This window comes from Accipiter gentilis, chromosome 9 (genome assembly GCF_929443795.1).
Source record: "Accipiter gentilis chromosome 9, bAccGen1.1, whole genome shotgun sequence".
Lineage (NCBI taxonomy): Eukaryota > Metazoa > Chordata > Aves > Accipitriformes > Accipitridae > Astur > Astur gentilis.
The window spans coordinates 15,380,590-15,405,802 of record NC_064888.1 but is presented as its reverse complement, the minus strand read 5'-3'; the positions used below and the strand labels follow the sequence as shown (position 1 = coordinate 15,405,802).

General features: G+C 40.0%; 2 protein-coding genes across 3 annotated transcripts in view; one reads left to right on the top strand and one right to left on the bottom strand.

The window, feature by feature from the left end:
* The window catches only part of ANXA11 (annexin A11), a 28,124-nt gene extending 18,217 nt beyond the window's left edge, over positions 1-9,907 (top strand). For both annotated transcript variants that reach the window (XM_049809855.1, XM_049809854.1), the window contains exons 8-15: positions 134-224; positions 345-424; positions 556-612; positions 1,525-1,618; positions 2,396-2,491; positions 5,110-5,168; positions 5,788-5,910; positions 9,168-9,907. In XM_049809855.1, coding sequence (XP_049665812.1) covers positions 134-224; positions 345-424; positions 556-612; positions 1,525-1,618; positions 2,396-2,491; positions 5,110-5,168; positions 5,788-5,910; positions 9,168-9,227 — 660 coding nt within the window. In that variant the 3' untranslated portion in view covers positions 9,228-9,907. The remainder of the gene's footprint in view (positions 1-133; positions 225-344; positions 425-555; positions 613-1,524; positions 1,619-2,395; positions 2,492-5,109; positions 5,169-5,787; positions 5,911-9,167) is intronic.
* A 985-nt stretch (positions 9,908-10,892) lies between these two features.
* Positions 10,893-24,945, bottom strand: PLAC9 (placenta associated 9). The gene is made up of 4 exons (XM_049809868.1): positions 24,726-24,945; positions 13,635-13,735; positions 12,579-12,699; positions 10,893-11,078 (listed from the first exon to the last, which is right to left on the bottom strand). Exons 1-4 carry the CDS (start codon positions 24,781-24,783, stop codon positions 11,068-11,070), a joined length of 291 nt encoding a protein of 96 aa, XP_049665825.1. The 5' UTR covers positions 24,784-24,945; the 3' UTR covers positions 10,893-11,067.
* Positions 24,946-25,213: the final 268 nt, after the last annotated feature.

Sequence of the window (25,213 nt, the reverse complement as noted above, 5' to 3'; positions counted from 1 at the left end):
TGCTTTGACTTGTCCTATAAGATTATATTCTGAATTGTATTTTGTTGTATAATTTTATTACATTTCTTTATACTAGGTTGTAGAAGTAAGATGAGAATCTGAAGTGTGTGTTTTCTCTTATGCTTTGTTTTAGGGTGTTGGCACAGATGAAAATTGTCTCATTGAAATCTTAGCTTCTCGCAGTAATGAGCATATTCAGGAGCTCAACAGAGTCTATAGAGCAGGTTAGATTTGTTAGTTCCATCAAAATTTTCTTCCTTTTCTTCCTTAATCACTGACTGATAATATGAATTTAGGTAATGAACAGGGGTGTGTGATGTTTCATGACTGTGTGTCTCTTCCAGAATTTAAGAAAACTCTGGAAGAAGCAATAAAAAGTGACACATCTGGACACTTTCAGAGGCTTTTAATTTCACTTTCTCAGGTACTTGCATGCCAGGGTTTTAGAGTTTGAGGGTTTTGTGTGTGTTTGTAGGTTTTGTTTTGTTTTTTTTTTTAAAAAAAAAAAAAAAAAAGCCCCACCAGTGACACTTTTGTATCTTCAAATTCTTTCAGGGAAACAGAGATGAAAGTACAAATGTTGACATGTCTCTTGTCCAAAAAGATGTGCAGGTCAGTAAAAATTCTTCATAATTTCTAAGTATAGTCAACTCAATACACTGAAATTTGACTGTATGGTTTCTGCTTACTCTTAGTTTTGGACACCTTGTGACTTCTGATGTAGTGCTTATGTTTCAGTGGTTGGAAGTGATATGAAAAGCCCTAACAGAGCACTGGAGCCATGCAGCTCCATTACAGAGATGAAGCTCTTGGGAATAGAGTCTATAGGGGTTTTTTATTTCTCATTCTGTCAGCTCGCTGGCTTTTCCAGGTGCTGGATGACACCATTGTGCTGGTTATTGAGGGAATGGTCCAAAGAGATTTGTGGTGATGTGTGTGTGGACTAAATTTTAATCTATTCAACACTTGCATTAACCTTTGCCTGTTATTTAAGGAATTCTGGATTTTTACGGCAAATAAGGTAGTTGGACCTAGTAACTCTTGCCCCGTTACTTTTTTTTGTGTGTACATTCCACTTCACCACGTAGCAAAGAGAAAACCCTGGATCGTTTCAGCGCACTACTGTCATATAAATAGTAATGTAAGTAGCTTTCTACATAGTATGTCTTAGTCAAAAGACAAGAACATCACAGAACGTACCTAGAGGTGTAGACTATAAGCTAGATGTAGGGCCTGTTAGGAAGAACAGTTTTCAGTTACTTGTTTAAACCGTTTTTTCCTCTTTAGTAATCTGGAGCTCTTGTGTTTGAGCACTTATGCCTCAATAAGCGAGGAAGACTGCAAGCATAGCATATTGTAGAAAGGTTAGAACTAGTTGCTATTTACTGCTTGCTTCTGTTTTCCAGCAGTACACAGACTTAAGTATAAAAGGAGGGGAGGCTGTAAGGAAGCAGATCTGTAACTCAGCTTTTCAGCCTGACTGCTTTTGTGAGTAATGAAATGTGAATTCCCTTCTGTGTTTAGGAGCTATATGCAGCTGGAGAGAACCGTCTAGGAACTGATGAATCCAAATTCAATGCCATTCTGTGTGCAAGAAGCAGGGCCCACCTCAGAGCAGGTAATGGTGTCCTCTACGTAGACAGTAACTTCGTTCTGTTGTGTGTAATGATAAAAATGATAATATATGTAATGATAAAAACAAACAACACTGCTCTGTACCTGAATTTCCCCCATCTGTAAAATGAATGTAATGATACCTCAATGAAAAGCAGGGTGAATTCTGCTGAGGGAAAAGGGACACAAGAGCTGCACATTATGACCATCTTAAATATCAGAGCAGGTAGTGGACGTACTTGTTCAAATGTTTCTCTGATAAAAGAATCAAAAAACTGGAATTGTTTCAATTTTGCATGCTTTTGTGTGCACAAGACACTTGAAATCCTTCCCTTCTCCTTTTACATGATGGTGATTAGGTATTATACCAGTGGTGGAAATGTTTTAGTAACTACATAGAACTTTTGAAATGTGCTACATATTGAGGTGCTTAATGGAGAGAAAAGAGATGGGGGTGTATGTGAGAACCTTAATGTTTTCTTCTTAATTTTATTGACACAAAGCTTTCCTAGAAGAGTTTTCACTGTTTCCCTTACAGTGGTTTCTTTGTCTAGCCCTTTAAAAATATGGATAGAACTAGACAAGCTAGAAGGAGCATGATGACATGTCAGTGGAACAATGTGGTTGATAACATAGTATTAGTCTTTGAGATGTTAAAAGTTCTGTAAGTATACTGTAGTATCAGGTTCAGAAGTGCGATTGAAATGAAGCCATCCAGCATGCACCAGTACCACCTCTTTTTGTAAGGCTGACTCCTGAAATCTTTCTTTCTTATCAACAGTCTTCAGCGAGTACCAGAGGATGTGTAATCGGGACATTGAAAAAAGTATATGTCGTGAAATGTCTGGAGACCTGGAAAAGGGCATGCTGGCAGTAGGTATGTGTCGTCTTAGCAAGTTCATTCCTGGTATTCCACTACAACTGGCTGAGATGGTGGTGTCTGTGACTCCAGCTAAGGATGATGTTCTTAGTAATAATTCCAGTTTTCTGCTTTTTACATTGAGCTTTCTGTGAAGTCACTTGTGGTTAGTAAAGCAGGGCACTTAATTTACCTTAAAATGACAGATGAAGCTTTTGCTTCAGGCAGCTGCAGAATTTAAATGTCATATGTTAAAGTGGGGAGAGAATTATTAACTGTACTTGGCATTGTTTTAAGAAGTGATGAGAACTTGTACCAACCGCTGAGTCAGTGAGAATGGAGTATTTGGGACAGCTTTGGAAATCAAGCAAAATATAGGCATTAACCCTCCAATTAGTTACCTCTATCTCCTTTTAGAAGAAAGAAAACTTAAATTTGATTGCAGAGAGGTTATTTATCCACCTTTCCTGTGGTTACAGCTTTGCTAAATCTTTCTTTTTTAAGTATTTCTGAAGAGTAAAGACTTACCTCAGGTCTACTATTGTCCTTTGGGAGGTAGTCATTAGTTTTCATGAGGTTGGGACAAGGCCTCAAGTTGTTGTGCAGTAGTTTTATTTGGAATGTTTTATTCTACGTAAAATTGTGGACCTCTTTTTCTCTCTCTTGTCTTTTGTCCTTGTCCCTTAGACAAGACTGCTTCTTTACATCTCCATTTCTTTTTCTGTTGATTACTGTGAATTTACTGTGATACCTAGAGCTGCTGCTTTAAAAGTGTTGTTCTTTGGTTGCGAATGTGGTAGTAGCTAGAAAAGCGATGTAACAAAAAAAAAAGGCAAATCCAAAAAATATCCTACCAAAATAGGAAAACTGTACTTTGCGTCATGTGGAAACAAGATGGGAGAGGACATTTGGCTCAATCACAGCAGATTTTTTTCATGGTAGTTTCTAACAAAATCCTGCAAAATGGGAATCAATTTTAAAAGCCTCTTTTTTTTCACTCCTCTCTTGTGCATGTGTGAACTATGTAACTATTGTTCTTGCTCTGCTTGCCAAGCTGTCACTATTGTGGTCTTTTCATGACCCAAACTGGGTCCAGCTCTGTTGATGTGTTACATTTGCAGACCTTTTCCAGGATTCAGAATCTGTCACCTCAAAAAGTATTGTTAGAAAACCAAACTTGGGGAAAAGAAGTATTTCCCAGTGTTTGTAGAAAAAGATCGCCTCGGTGAAGAAACTGTACTGTCAGAGTTTGGATGTCCTTTGACTTCATGGAGCTTTGCAGTCACTTGACAGGTCTCCATGTAGATAGCGATTCAGAATTGGGACTGTAGCTTGCAAACAAGTCAACAGCCTTTTCAGTGAGAATTTTCATTAATACTCACTGAATAACTCTTTGAATAGATTTTGTTTGGTTTTTTTTTTTATTTATATGTGTATATACACACATATATATATATCCGTTTTGGTCGATGTTAGTATCATTTGTTCTGTGAACCTTATTTTCAGGAAAAAACAGTTTTCTAATTGCAAATATTTAATTTTGCTTTCTTTAAAGCTTTCTGGATTGTGCAACTGGTAACTTACAATAACATCTTCAAACATCTTAAAAGTGCAAGTGTGTTGTTTAGCTAAATACAGTGATGAATAAACATGCATTTCATTTGTCATTTGTTTTTGAATTGTATATCATTGATAGTTGTGCGTGGTGAACTGCTATCTCTCATCTACATTTTCCTATTCAGAAAAGTACTTTTTCCTATATAGTATGTGTGTTGCTGTGAAATACTTGTTTAGGTTTACCCCTTTTGTTCTGTATTGATTTTACATGATTGCTTTTGATACCTTTTTGTGCTATAAAATATGTCAGGTGTGGTTTGTTTTCTGTGTAGTTTGCCACAGATTGCATGATTGTTCACTTGTAGGATCAACATAGGATCAATATATAGATTTTAATTCTGATGAGTGATGGATAATTCTTTCATTATCCTGATTAACATGACAGTAATTTGATTTAGATTTTGCTCTTTCAGATTTCTAATAAACTGTGCTAATTAAATATAAAATCCAGTCGTTACTACATAAGCATGTCAAGAATTTTTCAGGAGTTCTGGTGAACATTGTGGCTAAAAAAAAAGTGTAACTAACTTCAAAATAAGGGTGAGGTTTCTGTCATAGGTGGCTTCCCAATTTGTGTTAGGGTAGCACTTGAATTTTTCCTACCTTGCAGATGCATGGCCTAAATGCATCTTAAATTAGGAAAAAAACAGGAACACCACTAGCTATGTGTTCCTTCAAGCCTTCTGCCTCCTGCCTATGCCCTCTTTTCCCTTCATAAGCAAGAATCTGGTCATTAAACTTTAAAGATTCATTATGGCCGCCTCATGCTAGATGGTTTCTAGTGACAGAAAAGTTTGCTTTGAGCCATGAAGCGTAGTAGGTTCTTTAACTTTATTGCAGCTACTGTTTGGATTAAAAATGATTTCAGTGACTAACTGAAGGAGTGGAAGCTGCATTGTATCAAGTGTATGTTTATTTAAAAATAAAGCATGTGACTATCTAGGGTAAGCTCAGAAAATGAGTGTGAGTTCTGACTGAGGATGAATACCTGATTTCTGTGATACTGTTTCTTTTTGCAGTTAAGTGCCTCAAGAACACACCTGCTTTTTTTGCAGAGAGATTACAGAAGGCTATGAAGGTAGGTGCCTGTAACAAGATACATAAACTTATAGTGTGGGTTTAGCGTTTTTTGGGGGTGGTTTTTTTTTTTTTAATGCTTGTACAGCTCGTTGGGATGAATTGTTCAGCTGAAGGTATTACATTTTTGAGTGGGCAGATGACTAACAAGATGTAGTCATTATTATGAAAGGCTGGAAGAATCTAGTTAATTTGATCCACTTAACAAAGAGATGCGTACAGCCATACCTGAAACAACAAAAGTCTTCATTTGGTAAAACACAAATATGCTTAAGACTCATTGAAATTGGTATGTTTTTAAGTAGAGATGTCTAGCTGAAGTAAATAAATAGGCAATTAAACTCACCAAATTTTCCTGACTCCCTGTCCCTCTGACACCCCCCCCTTTTTTTTCTTCCTAACTGTTCTTGTGCAGAGAAATGACTGTTGGTGTCCTACCAGTAAATTTAATTTATTAAAGGATGATAGGCCAAATTCTGTTCAAGCTTATTGAAGTCAATGCGTTATGCTAGTAAATGGCCGTTTGTGGGATGATGATTTATATTACTTTTTTTACTAGTGCTGTGTCATCCAGCACTTCCACAATTTAATACATTATATTGTTGGGTTTTTTGTTTCAGGGAGCAGGAACAAAAGACAGAACTCTGATTCGAATCATGGTATCACGCAGCGAGGTTGACCTGCTGGATATACGTGCAGAATACAAGCGGATGTATGGCAGATCACTCTACGCGGATATCACTGTAAGACTTGGAGACTTTATGTTCCCTACTGTGACATCCTTTCTGCTAGTAGAACATGAATCCTTATGCTGAATACCTATTAGCTGCACTGAGTGTAGCTGGCTGTGTTTGGCTTGCTGCCTTTGTCAGGAGAGTGGAGGCTGAAGTGCCAGAGAACAAAGCACTTGCTTTTGTGTGGGGGCTAGATGAGCTAGAGATGGGCAGGAAGCCAACAGACAAGGAAAGAAAGGGAAATTGGTCCAGAGGGGTTTCAGAGACCTGGTCTTAAATCTGGTCTCTGTCCCAGTCTCTGTATGTGATCTTGTAGAAACCATTTGGTCCTCCAACTGAGTAACAATGGTGCTCTACGTCATGTGCATGTTGAAAGAGTGTAAAGCTCCTTTTAAAAGATTGCCTCCTTTTTGTCTTGAAAGTTTGGATTTAGATTTTGGAAATAGACTAAACTTCAGATTCTTTAGCAGTTGTAGCAGTTGATCCACCCTACTACTGATATTAACAGCTGTAGCAACAGTCAAGAGGATGCCTGGCCAATGGGGAAGGTAATAAGAGCTGGAGGAGAGCAAGTGGTACCCCTTTCATTTACCTTGTAATGAAGGTGCCAAATCTGTTAAGCCCCTACTTACTTCTTCTGCTGTTGACGCTGAAGGGCTGCAACTTGGTGGTGTCTGGAAGGAATCCTGCAAAAAGATAGTGAAGGATAATGTGCACCAAAAAGTCTTGATGCGAGTCTTCTGCCAGCAGCTATATAGTCTTTCTGACCATGCACCACAGAGCTTCACCTAGCAGAAGCTTTTTTGCAGTGTGTAGCTCTGGAGTGAAGATGTGCTTCTACTGCAGTAGTTACGTGCCCTGTAACCACCAATGTGTGAGTAAAAAACAGTGAGTGAGACATTGGTGGAAAAGCTGTATGTGTCTCTTCCCACCCGCCCGCCTCTCCCCCCCCCCCCCCCCCCCCCCGCTTCTCTTTTGATCTGGCATTAAAATAATTTTACCGTTCAGAAACAGCAACGGGCCATACCCATTTAATGGGCTGAACTTATTCAACACTTGGTTTCAGTAAATATGGGACATGCATGTGCACAGTTATGTGTATACAAACTCTACTTCTTATTTCTGTAAAAGTAGAACTGGAAATATCCTTGGAAGGAAAGTTCTTAATTCTTCTCTCTCTCTTTTTTTTTTTTTTTTTTTTAAAGTGGACAGCAGTTCTTTCTTTTCTGTGCATACATAAACAGGAATGTTTTCGTGGTGTGTTGACCCTGGCTGGATGTCAGGTGCCCACCAAAGCTGCTCTATCACTCCCCCTCCTCAACTGGACAGGGGATAGAAAATGTAACAAAGGGTTCATGGGTCGAGAAAAAGACAGGGAGAGATCACTGAACCAGTTACTGTCATGGGCAAAACAGACTCAACTTAGGGAAAATTAACTTAATTTATTGCCAATCAAACCAGAGTAGAGTAATGAGAAATAAAACCAAATCTTGAAACACCTTCCCCCACCCCTCCCTTCTTCCTGGGCACAGCTTCGCTCTCAAATTGTCTACCAACACACCCCCCTCCCCCAGGAGTGCAGGGGGACAGGGAATGGGGATTGTGGTCAGTTGGACAGTCTCTGCCACTCCATCCTCTTCAGTGGTAGGACTCCTCACGCTCTTCCTCTGCTCCAGCATGGGGTCCCTCCCACGGGAGGCAGTCTTCCACGAACCTCTCCAATGCGTGTCCTTCCCACGGGCTGTAGTTCTTCAGGAACTGCTCCAACGTGGGTCCCTTCCACAGGCTGCAGTCCTTCAGGCACAGACTGCTCCAGCATGGGTCCCCCACAGGGTCACAAGTCCTGCCAGAAAACCTGCTCCATGGGCTCCTCTCTCCACAGATCCGCAGGTCCTGCCAGGAGCCTGCTCCAGCGTGGGCTTCCCATGGGGCCACAGCCTCCTTCGGGCACCCACCTGCTCTGGTGTCGAGTCCTCCCTGGGCTGCAGGTGGAGATCTGCTCCACCGTGGACCTCCCTGGGCTGCAGGGGGACAGCCTGCCTCACCAGGGTCTTCACCACGGGCTGCAGGGGAATCTGCTCTGGCACATTTCCTCCTCCTCCTCCTTTACTGTCCTGGGGGTCTGCAGGGTTGTTTCTCTCACATCTTCTCACTCATCTCTTTGCTGCAGTTTCTGTGCCCCAGCAACTTTTTTCCCATCTTAAATCTGTTATCCCAGAGGCACTACCACCATCGCTGATGGGCTTGGGCTTGGCCTTGGCCAGCGGCGGGTCCATCTTGAAGCTGGCTGGCATTGGCTCTATTGGATGTTGGGGAAGCTTCTAGCATCTTCTCGCAGAAGCCAGCCCTGTACTCCTCCTGCTACCAAAACCTTGCCACGCAAACCCAATACAGTTTTATATTTTGTGGGTTGTGCTTTATGCATGCACAGGATTTATCCTGATCTTTGAAGTGTCTCTTTGTCACAATTGTAATAATTTTTATGTGGACAAAACAGTTTTCAGTCATACCTGAAGATGAAGGATGAGATAAATGCACTAACTGAAACTGTTCTGTGAAAAGGATTGGCAAGCCTCATCAACCAAAACTAGTTCATGAGCAGCTCCCAGGGAATGCTAAAAAGCACTCTTGAGAGCAGCAGGCAAAACTTGGCTAGTGGGGGCCGTTTGTGATAAATTGCATGTTTGTGCATCCATACTAACTTTCACTGCCCACAACATGAAAGAGATGTTCTCTAATTGTGGGAAAAAAACCCCTTAGATCTTTCGATATTAGGGCATTGGTTTTAATGTTTGAACATAACAGAGTAAACTTTCACTTGCTGCCCCTGGAAAAATATCCACATTGACTGCAATGAAAAGGACTTCTGTATTAATTTTTCCATACCTTTTGCTGCAAGATAGCTTTTCAGTGAGGTTTGTATTTGGTTTTTTTTTTTTTTTTTATTGAACCATTCGCAGGTAACTAGTTGGACCTGTATACCACATTCAGTTTGCTAAAGAAATTTATTCTCTATGGACACTTTTGGTTCCAGTCATGGAAGGAGCATATTTTACTGTGTACTTGTGTTAGAGTGATTTTTAATTAGCAGGCTCTTTAATTTTTTCTTCTTTATTTGCCTTTTTTAAGAGTTTAACACCTGCTTTCTTTCAGCCCTGGTTTCATCTCTTCTGGTTGTTAATGTTGTGTTTAGGATGCTTACACTTCTTTTTCCTCTATTTCAAAGCACAAGTCTTCAACTTTTCATTTTCTGGGTTTCTTTCCAGGGTGATACTTCAGGAGACTACCGGAAAATCCTACTCAAGTTGTGTGGTGGAAATGACTAAATGGAGCATTGAGCTTTTCTTAAAAAAAGCTGCTATGATCATGTTTTTACTTTAAAGCATCTTTTTTTCTCCATAAGTAAATATGTAATGACCTGTTTCTCCTAAAGCAATTGCATTTTAAAAGATAATATTGCATATATCTTCAATTAAAAAAGTAGGTAATAAATGCCAAAAAAGTATAAATATCAAGCTTATGTGCCATCTGCTCAGGATTCTGTATAATGCCCTCAGCAATCCATTAATGACAGGTCATTATTTCTTTTCTGCTTATATTGTGCTGGAGTAATATGTTTGTTTTATGGAACAAAAGTCACAGTTGTGTGATTTAAGGTTTTATTTTGTATAAACATTATGTGCCATTTTAATGCAAGTTTTATATATATTGTATGCCGAGTTGGTTCATGCTAGCCTACTCCCTGATATGTGGAGAGAATGGCCTTGAGTTATTGTGTCTAGTTAAGACTGTTTTGAAGGAGTTTTGTCAAGTTCTGTTTTCTTTTCTTGATTGTTTTTAAGGAAGATGTGTTCCACATTTCATTCTCGCTAGGGCAACTGTCACAAGATAGTAGTAATGTTGACAGTAGTAAAGATTCTATGGTTAATGTTTTAAGGTTTTGCATTGTGCCTTAAATATATGTATGTAGGAAGAGATTATGAAATTAAAGCTGTCTATCTTCTAACTCTTTGCAGACTATGCTTTTTGGTGTTCATGTTGATTTATGTGTGAGTGATCACTCAGTTTATGTAACTTAGTTTTTCCATAGAAGTTCTCTGGTGAATCCACAGAATTATTCAGAAATTGTTGTGTTGACAAGAGTCTGGGACTTGTGTGCTGTTGATGAGCAATTGTCTGTACCTGATATATGTAATCTGTAGTTATTGTTCAGTATTTTCATTTTGCATATTGTAATTTCTCTTGCCTAACTCTTGGAACTCTGAATTTTTATTCTCTGCTAGCATGGATGACATCTCTTCAGCTTATCATTCTCAAAATAAAAACATGTAAAGAAAAAAAAAGTAAAAGGGGGGAAGAGGTTTGGAGCCAGGGCAGTGAAAATAGACTGCTTGTTAATCAGGAATGTGCAAACTACTTCTCTTATTTCATGCGCACTCTCGCTCCATTCTGTAAAGGTCAGGTAGGTCGTTTTTCCTAGAAGAAGCTGTGTGGCTGTTTGTCATGGAATAAAATGGGGGTGTCATGGGTGTGGATGTTGGAATTAAATCTGGGTTGCATGTCACTACAGCAGTGGAGAAGAGTGTAAAGATTACAGAATAAGGTGGTTGCGCATCCAAATGACAAATTCTGACTAGTCCCAATTCTGACTAGGACGCGCAGATAAGACTCCTGTTTCAGTCAATGGCAGCAATGTGACTATGTCCAAAGCCAGACCACTCCATACACTCATTTTTGTCAGACAATCTAAGCATATCTTGAGAGGAAATTGCAGCTGAAAGTGTATCCTCATTGATTGACACCAATAGCAAGAGTTCATTTCTTTGCAAGGGAAGGAGTAAGCTTTTGAATTAAGTGAAGTTTGTTAGCTGTGCTTCAGTCCCAGACCCCACCTGATATTGTTTTCTTACTGAGAATGCTGTATTTGAAATGCAGTTTTGATAAAGTAGGGCTGCTGAAAGATTTAAAATAAAAAGCTTTGAAATAGTGTCTAAAAGTAAATACCTGTTTATTATAAAGCACAGGAGCACAGAAGGCAAACTACAGCTGAGGATCGTTCATCCCTGCTCAAATTCTGCAAACACAAGCTTATTAAATGAACAAAAGTGCCTACTGTTTATTACAACCATACTGTTAACATTCAGCTGTCTTCTGTCTTCACAGTGCTCAGCTGGTATCTGTATAGAGAAGAGTTGATGTAATTAGTTTTGGTTATACAATCAGGATCAATCTTTGTGGATAAACATCATTTAAAACATGAATCCTGCCTGCTCCTTTAAAGTGGAAAATTGTCACTTTGATTAACCAAATCACAGAAGGAAGATCCTATGTGCAATTCTTGAGCCATTTGGCAGTTGTTGCAAGCTCCATCTGAGTAGTACTTCCTATGGATGTGCTGCAAATATGCCAAGGTTTCCATGTTAAATTCACTGTAATATTTTACTGGAATACTTTTTTTAAACAAATTATTATTGCAAGGGAGTAACTGAATTGTTACCTATTAACTGCCCCTTACAGAAAACTGGAAATTTTAATGAATAACAACATTGGTGAGGATATATCAGTCATGGTGACCAGATCTGTACAGCCAACTGCAAGAAATAAAAACCAACATAAACTCTACTGTTGTCTACTTCAAACCCACCTTCTATCATGTAAGTGCACTATGGTATGCAGGTGTATATGTACCCATGTACAGCTATCTTAAACCAACAAACAAAAAAAACCAACAATGACAAAACTGACTTCATAAACATGTCTCTGGATGCTCATACCTTTCCATGAGAGGTTTATTTTCCACCAGGAGTGTCTCTCACCTTGTTAAATTCACAACTGATATTTGGGCAGAGAATGAAGAGGGCAGAGCATTATAAGAAGCTGTGTAGAATAGGTGGTCTCATCCAAATAATTTCTGTTGTGGTTTAATGTATTTCAAAAACTTTTATCCAGGAACATGTTTTGTGTGAGAGGCTTGCATGTCAAAATTGGATTTAAGATATCAAAATGCTAATACTTCCGATAACTTCTTTGGTATTTTGTTACCCTCCTTTGTTTCATTTGACACACTTGAAACTAAAGAATCACAGGATCTTAAAACTGAAAGAGACCTTGAGATTGCTTAGTCCATCCTGCAGTTCTAAGGTGTGATGCTTGTTTAATATTTCCAGTGCTGAGGAAACTACAGTCATGTAATTTCAGTGGATCACTGTCCTTGTAAGAAAGCTTTGCATTGTGTTTTGCTTGAGTCTTTCTTGCTGCATTATTTCTTGTTTTATTCACTTTTGCAATAGGGAAGAAAACACAGTTTTCATCTTCATGGCAGCCTTACTTGTTCTGGTTGGCTACATTGATATTCTTTAGACTAAACATTCCCAATGTAACAGCCCTTCTGTGTAGCTCATGTATCTAGCTGTTTGGCTGGCTTCTTGTTTGTTTGGTATTTTGTGTTTTGGTTTGGTTTATTATTCTTTTATTTCCCCTTCTCCCTCCTCCCCCCCCCCCCAGTGGTTGTTGAAACCTGGTGTTCAAAACTGGACCCAGTATTTCAGCAGAGGCCTTAGCTGCACTGGATTGAATGAAGGAATACTTCACATCTCAGGGGGAGAAAAGAGGATGCATTTGGTAATAACATATGCAAAGCTGTTTTCAGTTTAGGTTATATCCCACTAGATACTTACCATCAAAAATGTCTATAAGTGGGGTTCCTGGAGCAATGGGGATATTTGATGTTGTCTCACTGATGATGTTGAGGAGCGATTTGACTTCTGATTCTAGATGCTCCACTGTTTTTATTACCTTCTAATGAAAACAAGGGAGAAAAATGGAGAAATGGTGTAGTCAAAGGGTCAATTGGAAGGCATTGTACTGAATGTGTTAGTGGAAGTGCAAATCTAATGTCCCATAATGCCAACAGCTAATGTAATTTATATTGCGCATTGCAGATTGAAATATTTCTTGTGTTATTCTGGCCTCTAGTGGCACAAACTATTAAAACTTTTGCAAAATTACAGCATCACTCTATGAAGAATCACCCATAATTTGACTTCTTGGAGGGAGCTTTGTGTCAATTTGTTTTTAATTCTCTCTCATTTCTGAGCCACCATCATATCCAAGAAAATAATCCACATGGAAGATGAGAGGAGCTGATGGGGTGGAAAGAAGAGGGCTGGGACTAGAGCAGGAGAGGTAACATTGCCATTTGAGAACCAACAGCATGCAGTTTGGCAGCTAGCCAGCTGGGAATAGTTAGCACTGGCCATTATCTTGTGAGTGCTTAAGACATCAGGGAAAAAAACCTAAAGCTTTGCAGCTTTCCTAGAATCACACTCTCAGAATTCATTTTGCTCTTGAGTGTCTGCAGGTGCGAGCAGAAACTCCTCCATCACTCTTCATCACCTGCAGAGTTTACATCTAGCCAAGACTGGATGTGAAACTTTACAAGTATCGGTCCTGAGATTGTTATATTAAAGGCACAGTTGTGAACATTTTAGAAAAGGCTGATATCTAACAGTCAGTGATTGGTTAATCAGTTGTTTGGGATTCATCAAGGTTATATGTTTCTGGTCATAATAGCTTTATGGATAGTTACAAACAATGACATCTGAAAAAAAATAGATCTTGAATAAAATCAAGAAGGGACAATGTCTAGAATCATCATTCTTCTTTCTTTTCTGTAGTCAACAGGATGGGGCAGAGGACTGGTAAGGACCAGGAACCAGTGCAATAGCTCTTACCTCTTCAATAATATCTAAGCGTTTGTGGATCGTATCATGTTCGTTACACCAGCTCCCTCTTCCCAAACTTCCAGGTAACATACTGACAGGGTCTGCAGCAGCTGTAAAAACAGCCACAGTTAATTAGCAGGAGCTTTTTAATAGCAGCCCTTACCTTTCTGACTTCTGAAGTGGTATTTTGCATGCTAAACTGCATTTTTTATGAAGCCAAATGTAGGAGTCCAAGTAGAAATTGAACCTCTCTCCCAGTAACTACAGCTATACCCTAGTACTGTGAAATGTCTCCTTGCCTGTATGTGTTGTTATGGTTGGTTGGAACAAGGTGTTTTCTCTTGCCAGGGGTATTTTTTGTTTTGTTTTGTTTGTGCATTTGTTTTACATGATCTGTTGGGTTTTTTTTCCTACCAGTGCAGGGTAAGTTTATAGACTGTAACTCTGTCTCTACAAGTATAAAACCTAAGCATTGGGAAGATCTACCTTACACATCAGCTCCTCTTAGACTTTCTTCAGAAGCAGCTGTTGTGGTAAAGCTTTGAAGAGTAGCTAAGTTGGTCCACTTATGTCCCAAATGGATACAAGCTGGTGATTGCCCTGAGCCAGAAACTTGTCCCTAAGTCTGATTTTGCAATGGGAAGGGAAACACTAAAAGTGTGTACAGCTGATGCGATGTGCTGACCAAGTCACTTGTAAATGGTGCTATATACAAAGTCACTTATCTCTGTCAGTTATCTGTATTTACCTCAGTACTCGTGAGCTCTTGCTCTTCGAACATTTCATTCTGCTGGCTCTCATTCATGAAAGGTCAGTACCTGCTGGTGTGCACGCTTTAATGGAGCCAATTTGCTTTTCATAACTTCTGTGCAACAATTCAGTAATGTTTAGATTTTAATATGTATGCATAGAACTGTAGCGGAGTATTTTAAACCTCACTAAAGTGATAACATATCTTGCTCCATGTAAAGTTAGGTCTTTTTCTTGTTTGAGGCCTGAATAAGCTATAATAATGAGAAAGCGGCAGTAACTCATTCTGTCGTCATTTGATTGTAACACAGACAAAAAGGGAACTGTGAGTCTGTGTTACAATGAACAGTAAGAAACACAGGAAGAGCAACTAGTTCGGTCTTCAGTACTGTTGGGCGAGAACAGTGGTTTGAAACTGCTGCAGTGCCTCATCACAAGTCTGTGCCAAGATTTTGGGAGTGTATCTATCGGATGATGGCAAACATGTCAGTAAGGACTGTAGCCATTGCAGTTTGATGGGATGAGAGATGTACTCTGAGTTGGAATGGTATCCTTGAAATTGGCGGGTGAGGAGGAGAGGAGGATTAAATTGTGATCTGATGTAATTTAGAAATGGGTTTGGCAGAGCTAAGAGAATTTTTGGTGGTTTCTTTGTAACAAGATTTTGATTTGGGTTTTTTGGTGCACGCACCAGGAGGTGGTGCTGTTAGGACAGAATCCCAAAGAATTAATCTACCTGTTCACAGAAGACTGCTGAAATGTGGCAGGTTACTTAAACACTAGGTGCTTTGTAGTTGCCCTTTTTTTCCCTTTGTTGCTGCTGGTGGTGTTTTGGGAGTGTTGTTACCTTGTAACTTAGTACTCAAGTGAACCATGGCACTTCTCAAAATTCTTGCTTATTTACATGGTTTTTTCCATCGTGGCTGGAACAATACGGAGATACTGAAACTCTGTGTCAAAAATTGAGGTTACAAAGCAGTGACCAGTCTTTGTCAACAAACCTTGGCTTTCCCAATAATAGGATAATAGCAAGGTAAGCTCCATTTTACTGTCAGAGATCAATAAAATTTCCACCTTTGCAATATTCCTAGCTCTAGCTCTCAGTATCAAGCCTGATGGCCCGATTCAGCTGTACACTGAACTGCCACCCACTGTGTTGGAGAGAGGACCAAGGGCAGGCAGAAGGCATCGTGATGATGTAACTGTGGATCAGTTGTTAACTGCTGGGAACATTCCCAGATCTAACTACGAATGAACTGTGAAAAGAGGCAGCAGAAATCATTAGGTGGACTAAGAGCAAATGGAACAATTTAAGAAACCCCCAGGAGGTTATTTTTTCGCTGTATTAACCTAGCTGTAGATGGCTGGATTACAAGATTGGATGGAAAGTCTGGGTGAAGGCCAACACCAGTTGTACGCGGTTGTTAAAGGAGCTTTTGGCCAGCCGTAAGTTACATGCCAGGCTTGTTTGGTTTTGTCCATTCCCTAGGAATGGAAATGCAAGGGGGTTAATGTTGGCTAGCTCAAGTTAGCGCTGGCCACTTCTCTTTCTCTGATCATGCATCTTATATCATGCTGGTCCATTAAAGAAAGCCCAGAGAAAGCTCCTTCTTCCTGTAGGAGAAGCAGAAGTAGCTGTCTGTCCTGCCCGAATCGGACTCTGACCCAGAGACTCTGGCCTTTCCAAACTGCCTAACGGCATGGTGGGCATGCCTGTTGGCACTGTAAAGGGGCTCCTTTCACCTCTTTCCTGATACAGGACCTTAAATCCACAAAGTGACTTTTTGAAGCAGAAATTATATAAGTTCTTACCCAAAATGCCACTTTAATCATTCCTATAGCTTAGCCCTTCCTTGTGAAAGAGGATTCTGTTCAGCAGAAACCTCAGCATTGTGCTGACTGCTACTGTAGGCAGTGTACATAGATGGGGAGATTACGTATGACGGATGAGTGTCATTTGTTCAAAGCAGGGTGTGCTATGATAGGTATATATAGCCAAGGTAAGGTTGTTGCATCTCACTGTGAGATTAGCAAAACACTGCACAGCTTTGTGTGCACATGCACGTCTAGAGAACTAGGTAAAGGGGTTGCTGTGAAATGCAGGACTCGGTGGTGCTTTGTTCCTTGGAGTGGTTGCTTCCTCTCTTCTGACACAGAGACAGACAGCTTTCCGGCACTCAGAGGACATTGCTGATTTATAAACTGTATTGGGCTTACTGAAGGAGGAGGAAGTGTCTTGTCCTAGTTTGATAGGACTGTAAGATGTTACTCAGAACCGCGGGACTAGTGCAGCACCTAAAAAATTTGACAAATAGTCGAATTTGCTTCCTAAGTGTCTCAGGAAGCACCTGAGAGCTGTTGTTAGCAAGTGATAAGAGTTAGTAGAAACCAAAGCATGTCTAGTTCCCAGAGCTCACAGTATGGAGTTGGCTGAGGGCTGACCCAGCAGAAACCCCCTCGGCCAGGGCCTGCGTGTCTGTGTCTGGTTAGCGACTTTTGCTCTTGTACTTGTGACTGCCCCTTCACCACCATGCCAGAACAGGGTACTTGAGGTGGGCGGTTGCTGCTGGTGGCTGGGCAGCCAGTGCTTTGGTCAGTGTAGTTTTCTTCTGTTTTCTGAGCTTGGCTGGAGGCTTTGGCTGCTAAAACCCCTGATTGTTATTTTGTTGTCTGGCTTTGGCTCTTAACCCACAGCCTTTATCTCTGGGATGGGCTGTTCACAGGACACATCCGGTCCCTTGGAAATATGGCACGTATCTGGGTCACTATGGTCAGACAATTCAGCTGAAGCAGTAATTTCCACGTGCTCAAAGGGAATCACATGTTGCTTATGAGTGCTGCCCTTCTCTGTATTGCAGTTGGTGAAAGAAAATGACACAGTCTGCCTTTGGCACTGACCTCCAGTAGCATCTCTACCTCATGCAATAATAGCAGTCACCTTGTAAAGGGAGCAAAGAGTGGAAGGCTGCAAGCCATGTAAGCAAAAGACTAATGGCCTTTTAGGATACTTCCATGTACTTGCTCTCTTGTTACTGAAGAAACATTTTTAAAATGTAAATTAGAATTTTTACTTGTCTATGTGTCAAAGCAGATGCATAAATGCAGAAAACTTTGATAGTGAATTTTGAAGCTAACAGCTTTTACAAGTAAACTGTTCTTTGTATGCTGTATAAATTACATATTTAAAATGTGTGGGTATTTGCAACTTCTGACAGCTTAAGCAAGTGTGTAGGAGGCATATTTCAATGTCTCAAATATCTCACTTGAAACTTAATGGATTACTTCAGGCAGGTATTTGTTGTAATGTTTCAATATGGCAGAGAGTACGTTACCTTTCAGTTAACTTCCCATCTGCAAATTCCCACCTCATGCTTCCTACAAGTGAGATGCTTCAATTCTTGAAGTCCATTCTATTTGATACCCAGGTGGTTATTTTCCATCAAGAATCAGAACTCTCTTGTTCAAGATAAGAAAAGGACCCTTACCTCTGATTAAGCCTTCTGTGCTACGTTGATGCTGCCCCATAAAGGCTAGGTGGTTCTAACTGCCCTGTGCTGTCATACAGTCAGACACCAGCAGATGGAGCAGGAAAATGGAGAATCTCTGAGTCGGTTGCTAATAAGGATATGTTTAATAGAAGAATATGCTCAATGTTTGAAAGATATGTTTAATAGAAGAATATGCTCAATGTTTGAAAGAAGTAGCATGATGAAGAGTAAAGATCTATATATCATGGTCAGCCTGATTACAAAATTTAATTTTGTAGTAGGAGATAGAAAGAGCAATGACGTAAGAATTAAAACAACCTTAGCAAACAGGTTAGGAGCAAAGGCCTTGGTTTTAGAACACCTCTCAGTTAAGCTCCTTTGCCTCCTGTACATTTGATATATTCCCCCAACTCCCCAAGGTGTTGCTTCTACACAATCCCTGAAGAAGTTCCCTTCTAGGATCATCAGGATTCTGTCTATCCAGATGCTGTTAAATGGTTCATTTTGATCATCTAAGTAGTTGCTAATACTAAACATCGGAATAAACCTGAGTAACTGCCTCTTCACTGTCGGCTGCTGCTGATACTAAGACTGACAGAACTGAAGTACATGATCACACAGATCTGGTAGGTCTTTATAAGTATTCTTCTTAAAGATGCATTGCTGGTCAAACTGAAGTTACAGGCTTGATACAGAAATTACTGGGTTAGGTTCTTTGGTCTGTGTTATGGAGAAGGTCAAGCTGAGTGACCTTAATGTTCCCTATTGGTCTTGAAGTCTATAAAATTCCTCTTGTATCATTCTATGATTAGCGTGGTTTTGACAGTTAACTGAGAGTTCATGTTGTGCTTAGTAGGGAGGGAGGGGTAGAACAAAGCAGGCCACAAGCCAAATGAAAGACAAGTGAGATGGAAACAGGAACCAGATGGCAAATAAGGAAGCCTGAAATCATGTGATGGACCAAAGGGAGTAAAGGAGAACATGTGTAACTCTTCAAGAAAACATACTATGCTGTGCGTTCTTGTTTGCACTGCATTAGGCAGTATTCTTTTATTCCTGGGAGTGTATAACATAAGGTGGCCAAATAGCTTTTAATCAGAAAATGAAGGGGGTAGTAATGGATTTATGTTCCAATAGGAAAAAGGTCATGAACTTGAGTATCAAATTCAAATGGTGAACCCCTAACCAGTTTGGGAAGAATGCAACAGACCTCTGAAGGGATTTGCTGATCCTTGCTTACATTATTTCTTGTCTAAATATAAGTGTTGGACTTTACTTTAACATGTATATATAACTTTGAAGTGTTAGCACAAGAAATTACATGGTTTACAAAAGTGGTTGGTGAAGTTAACTTGCAGCTGCATACAGCAAAGGTTCCATTGCTTTGAACCTGAACTGATTCTATCAGTATTAGTGCTTTCAGACCTAAGACCATGTTAAGCCAAGAGTGTTAGTCATATTTAATTTTGGGGACTGTTCTTAACGGCATCAAACTTAGTTTCCGGTTATGTCAACCCTTAATTATATTGGCATCCTTAGATATGGAAGTACTGGGTTAATTTTCTGTACCATTACCAGTTTCATTATCACCAGTGTGCCCAAATTCATTTTAAGCTGTATTGTATATAACTTAATCTGTATCAAATTTTATTATTAGGACACCAAAAATAATTGATTTGGATAGAATGTGTTGTATTGGAAATGCTTTTTAATGCGCAGATTGTCTTCAAATTCTTACATGCTCAGGAGCCGATCTTTAACTGGACATAGAGCATCTTCCAGGCTGTAATCCATAAAACACTGCCTAATACTTAACTGTGATTTAGGCACCTCTGAACCTCTTTCTAGATTTTAGAGTTTCTAGTTGCTTAAAGATAAGGGAATACTTGCCTTCAGTGATTGCAAGAAAGACTGCAGGAATTGTAATAAATATGTAAAATTTCTCAGCTTCTTATATACTGTCATAGGTTACTATGCTTACACTGCAGAAAACTGCAGGTGTTTGCTTATATATACATGCAAATATACACACATGCACACACACGTAAACATATATATGTACACACACCTTTATTAGGCTCTAGCTTTTATGGCAGAACAATATTGCAAATTCCATGCAGGGCAAATGTGGAATATCCGAAGTGGGAGATGGAACGTAAGCATTGTATATTAGACAGAGAATTGACAGTAGAAAGCTCTTCTGGAATTTGGGGGGCAGAGGAGGATTGGTTTGGTTTGTGTTTTTTTTTTAAAAAAATCATTTCAGGAAGGTACATTGAAAGTTTTTAATGCCTGATTAGGGTTTAATCTGTAATCTATACATTCACTATATGCTTCAACTGCTGCCTGAATGCCAAGTCTTGGAAAGACTTCAAACATGGAAGAAAATCCAAGGGATTCCTCTGCTGTCCAAGATTCATGAGCCTCTGATAATAATGGAAACATCCTGAAGTAAGTTTCTTCCATGAAATTAATTATTTTTAATACTAATTTTAGAAGCTAAATAACCATATCAGAAAGTCAAGTTCCAAACCTGCAGACATGGTTCGTACTCTGTTTATCAAGACGTAGAATATGCTACTATGAATATTATTTCAGATCCTAGGTCAGTTAAGATTGAACTTATTTTAATTCTTTTTTCCCTTGAAAGAGAAGGACCAAAAAGGAAATCTCATGCATTGTGGAATGTATTGCATTAGTGAAGGTGGGTCCAGGGTATCAGCCTCCCAGTTCTTACTTCTCTAACTTGCCTTTCCTATCAACCTACATGTGAGATGCCATGTTGTGATGTGTTGTGGTCCTACCATGCCTCACTTGTTCTTGTGAAATATGCAAAATCAGAAATGGGACTTGATAGAAATTGTTCCTGACTAGGAGATGGCTGCCATGTGTTTCTGTGTAAAACTATTTCGTCTGGAGGAAGTTTTTGCTATCATGATCCATGTCATTGTCATTTCACAAGGGAGCTTCAGATTTTGCTTACTCAGCAGTGGAGACGGGGGGGGGAAATGTACAAGGCCAGGGATAGTTCGTGCTGCCAGTGGGCACTCTTTAGTTTGTGCTGCCAGTGGGCACTCTTCTTCAGGCACAGCAAAATCTGGGGCCCCTGCCTTGGCTGTTTGCCAGAAGCAAAATTACTACTTGAAAAAACACTTTTCTTCTGCTGTGCTACCATTGCAATTGTAAGAAGCACTTAAGTTTTGTATATTTTCACTCAAAGGAAGGAAGATAACAATAAAATATTCCTGTGAAGGAGCTGTTGGCTTGGAATATGTTTCCAGCATGCTGGTCTTCTGAACAAGCAGCCAGGGAATATCCTCTAGTGCTTGTTGTTGCAATGGAAAATGACTGCAGGGAATTAGACTGGTAAGAGACATGAGCTACATAATGTGCAGGTAGGTTACTCTAGTTCATGCTGTAACTTACGATGGGATACCCTGAAGCTTTGGGCTGCAAACAAAAGTTTCCCTTTATTATGTATTTATTTCTGTGTGAATATGTATTTGTTTTGGAACTAAGGCAAAGTGTTAGGAGGACTATAGTTAGTAGCTGTATAACACCTACTTGCGAGTGGAGAAGGGGATGAGCTGTTTTAGGAAGAAGAGGAGCCATGTTGTAGCATATGTAATGAATTTAAGTTGTGTAGAATGAGTGAGCTTAAGGCTGATTTGGCAATGGAGGCGGTGAGATGCGTGAGTATTTGATGCCACCGTCAATTTGAGGATGACCACTGGTATCTGGGGATAAAGAGTTCTTCAATTTTATGAGGACATGGCTTTTGGTCTGTCTTTAGTAATAGGAGCTACGGTCATGGGGATTGGGGTGAGGCGAGTCCGTGACTTATTAGTCAGCTATGTGGTTGTGTAGTTTGCATATGAGTAAGTTAGGGTAGCAGAAAGAAATGTGATAGTGCAATGAAAAAATATCCTTGTAGTTTTTTTCTAATACTTGAACAAGTCTAAGAACTTGCTTGAAGATACATTTTCCTCTGGCAGGCAGTTCATGTGTTCTGCAACAACTCAGGAAGTAGAATAGTGGGGGAGAGATACACACATACATGCGCACACATACATACATACTAGACCTTGGCATTCATGGCCAACATTCACAGCTGTTTCAACCAGAGCAGACTGGCTGCATTTGTAAATACAGTTGCATCCTGCAGATGAACAGCAGGAGTCCAGTATTTCTAAACCCCTGACTTTTTTGGAGTTTGATATTAACATTTGCTTTATACATGGAGGTTACAAAGTCCACAGAACTTAATAAATTCCCTTTAACTATATATAACAAAACATACGGTTTTACAGATATATAGAATCTGTAAAAAGGCTAACTTTTGCACAGAACCCCTATCTTCAGATGCCTCATGCTCTTAAAAACACACCTACATCTGGGTACACTTTGTTGTGACAAACTTTCTTTCTCCTTCCTTGTTGGAGCTCAGAGATGAATGTTTGCAAAGACTGTAATCCTTGCATTGGAGATGGTAATGCCAGTAGGTTTCTATAAGGACAGAAAATACCTGTAACATGGGGTATATAGGTTAAACCACTACTAGTTTATTAATAGAGAAATGAGTCCGAGTCTGGTTTAAGATAGGACATCTCTCATAATTTTTTATGGTGGATTTAATTCTACAATGCAGTACTTTAATCTCCTGGAGGCAACACGCTGTTCTGTGAGAATGCAAGTGGTCAGTTTTGGGCAAAAGTGGCTGTTCTGAGAGGATTTGTTTCTCTCCAGTTTCTAGGCAATGGTCTAGCTTATAGATCTTCTCAGCTTTGATATGGCATGTGGATATCAGAGGATCCAAAGAATTCTGAGAAGTCATAGTATGTTAGCTGAATGAAAAAAACATTCTTACACTTGGCTTATTTTAACTTGCAGTTAAAACCAAAGGAAACTTCTGCTGTTTAAAAAAAATAATCATGCCACAGTGTGGAGTATTGAGCAGCAATGCCGCTACTGGAGCTCTGCTGTTGCTGTTTCCCTAGCAGCATGCTCAGTATTTGGTTTGCTCAGCTAAATGGAGCATGTCAGTGGAGCCAGCCTGCTTGCCAGCTGTTTACCTGAGGACTCCAGGTCACCTCTCTGACATGCATAAACATGCAGCAAAGACTTTGCTGTTGGGGTGCTGCACCCCTCAGAACGATTTGCCTGGAGGTTTTTGTAAGAATGGAAACATGTTTAAATGGGGCAGGTATTGAATGCTCCTGTGCCCCAGGCTACATTTGAGCAGCATCCCACAAACTAACCCAGAAACAACAGCAAGGAACTAGAAACTGCAGCCATTAGGCAAGAGCACATGGTTGCATCCAAAAGGGCTCCCGTGCCAGCCTCTCCTCTTGAGCTATTTGAAGGCTGAGCTCTATGAATATGAGATTAGTCATATTAATGGCTGAATTAAAACATAAACTCTACTGTGGCCAACTCTGAACTCTTTTTAAGAGGAATCCATGGGGATTGGGAGGGAGGATCTGTAAGGAAATCAAAAGTTAGATTCCCCGACTCAAAGGTACCAAAGGGAAAGTAGGGATGACTTTTTTAAGCCTGTCAGCCAGCCAGGGTACTCCCCTGGCCATGACGGACCCAAAATTTCCCATCCTATATGAAGTACACCATTGAGACAGTGAAAATGATTCCCTGACTGAGTAGCTACCAGCTGGCATGATATTGGGTACTAATCTCCACTGCAGTTATTATTCAAGTAGTATTCTATTTAGCTGGATTTTATCTGAGTTTGCTAATGATTTCAGCTTAAAACCGTACTTTGGGGGAATAAACAAAAACATTTTTCCAGCCTTTTTTTTTTTTTTCTTCTTTAATTTCACAGGGTTTTTTTGAAGCTCGCAAAACTCACAAGGCGATAGTGAGTACTTGTGGAATGAAAACAAGTTAGAGTGCCCTTGCTGGGGTATTGATATTTCAGTTCATCACTGATAAACACTACAAAGCCAGTTGGGTGGGAGGGAGTCAGGTCAAGGAAGAGTGACTAGGACTTGGGGGCAGAAGGGACTAACAGTTTTTCAGGAAATGTTTTGATTGTAATGGAAACTTACTACCCTGCCATGAAATACAAACATTGTGTGTTGTCAAGAAGTGCAGAGGGAAAATAAAGCTAAGCATCAGCTAGCAGAAAACACATAATACAAACAGGCTGGGAAGCCAGGTTTGTGGTTACACGGGGACTATAAACCCTTGATCTAGCCAGACTGAATAGCTTTCAGTCACGCTGTTAGCTACAATGTGATTAGAGGTTATTCCAGCACTAATCTGTTGTTAATGAAAGTAAAATTCAGATGCAAGCTTCTCAGATGTTCTGTGTTTATACTTCATACTACTAAGGCATTTGAAGGAGGTGTTATGTGCCTCAAAATCTCAGGAATAAGTAATACAAAGCAGAAGAGAAAAAAATGCAGTGCTGTAACCAGCAAATCTTAACAGTTTGAATAAATGAAAATCTTTCTCTATTCACCTTGAACTTCAGTCTCATTTCTGAGTAGATTACTGTGTATTTTAATAAGGCTGCCAGAAGAGTAATTACAGAAACACAGGTCACTGGCTGCAGCACCTGAATGCAGTTCTAAATTTCTGAAAATACAGTGATAGTATCTCCTGTGAGAAGTGAAAAATCTCTGTCAAAGCTATATGCCTCCAGGGTGGACTTTAATAGCACAAAAATGAAGTTTTTCCTGTTAAAAACGATATTCCCACAGAATTTTGACACATACCTGTGTCACCTTCATATAAAACCCATAGAGTCAGCAATACTTCACCTCCCCCTCCTGCCCCATGCAAAGGCTTTGACCATGCTACGTTTAAGCTATAGTTTCTGTTCTGCAACCTCAGAGTCACTTACCTAAAAGATCTTGCTCCTGCAGGACTAAAATAAATGCCAGTGCCCAAAGGAAAAGCATGGTTTCAGCCTCTCCAAGCTCTGCCGCAGTCCTGGTAGAGAGCCCTGCAGCCTCCCTCCCCAGCTTCGCATTGACTCCTCCGTCCAGCCGTTCGTGCTGAGCTCTAGCCAGAGTTAGGAGGAAATATGCCCAGGCTGAGCCAAGATTCTTGAGCTGTTCTCTTCTGCTTCCCTCCTTTTAAAAAACACCCTTCCAGCTCCACGAAAAGTCCAGTTACCCAGGCAGGCTGGCAGTGGTCCAAGCTCCCCAAAGGTTGTTTGTTTGGTTTTTTTTACCCTTGTATTTATTTACATGGACTACAACTGGAATGTGCTGAAGAGCTTTGGATCCTATAAATACAGCAAATGGGGCAAGAAAAGGAAGGGAGAAAAGAGGAGGAAGGGGTGCTTGATGTTTCTTTCCCTGTAGGTTTTCATCTAGGGCGGGGAAA

What these genes read in the sequence shown, in the direction of transcription:
- PLAC9 (XM_049809868.1), bottom strand. Translation starts at nt 24,783, where the DNA reads ATGCTTTTCCTTTGGGCACTGGCATTTATTTTAGTCCTGCAGGAGCAA. An exon ending in GCAGGAGCAAGATCTTTTAG is followed by an intron (nt 13,736 to 24,725) that starts GTAAGTGACTCT and finishes CTGTTTTTACAG; the next exon opens with CTGCTGCAGACCCTGTCAGT. An exon ending in GCTTAGATATTATTGAAGAG is followed by an intron (nt 12,700 to 13,634) that starts GTAAGAGCTATT and finishes TGTTTTCATTAG; the next exon opens with AAGGTAATAAAAACAGTGGA.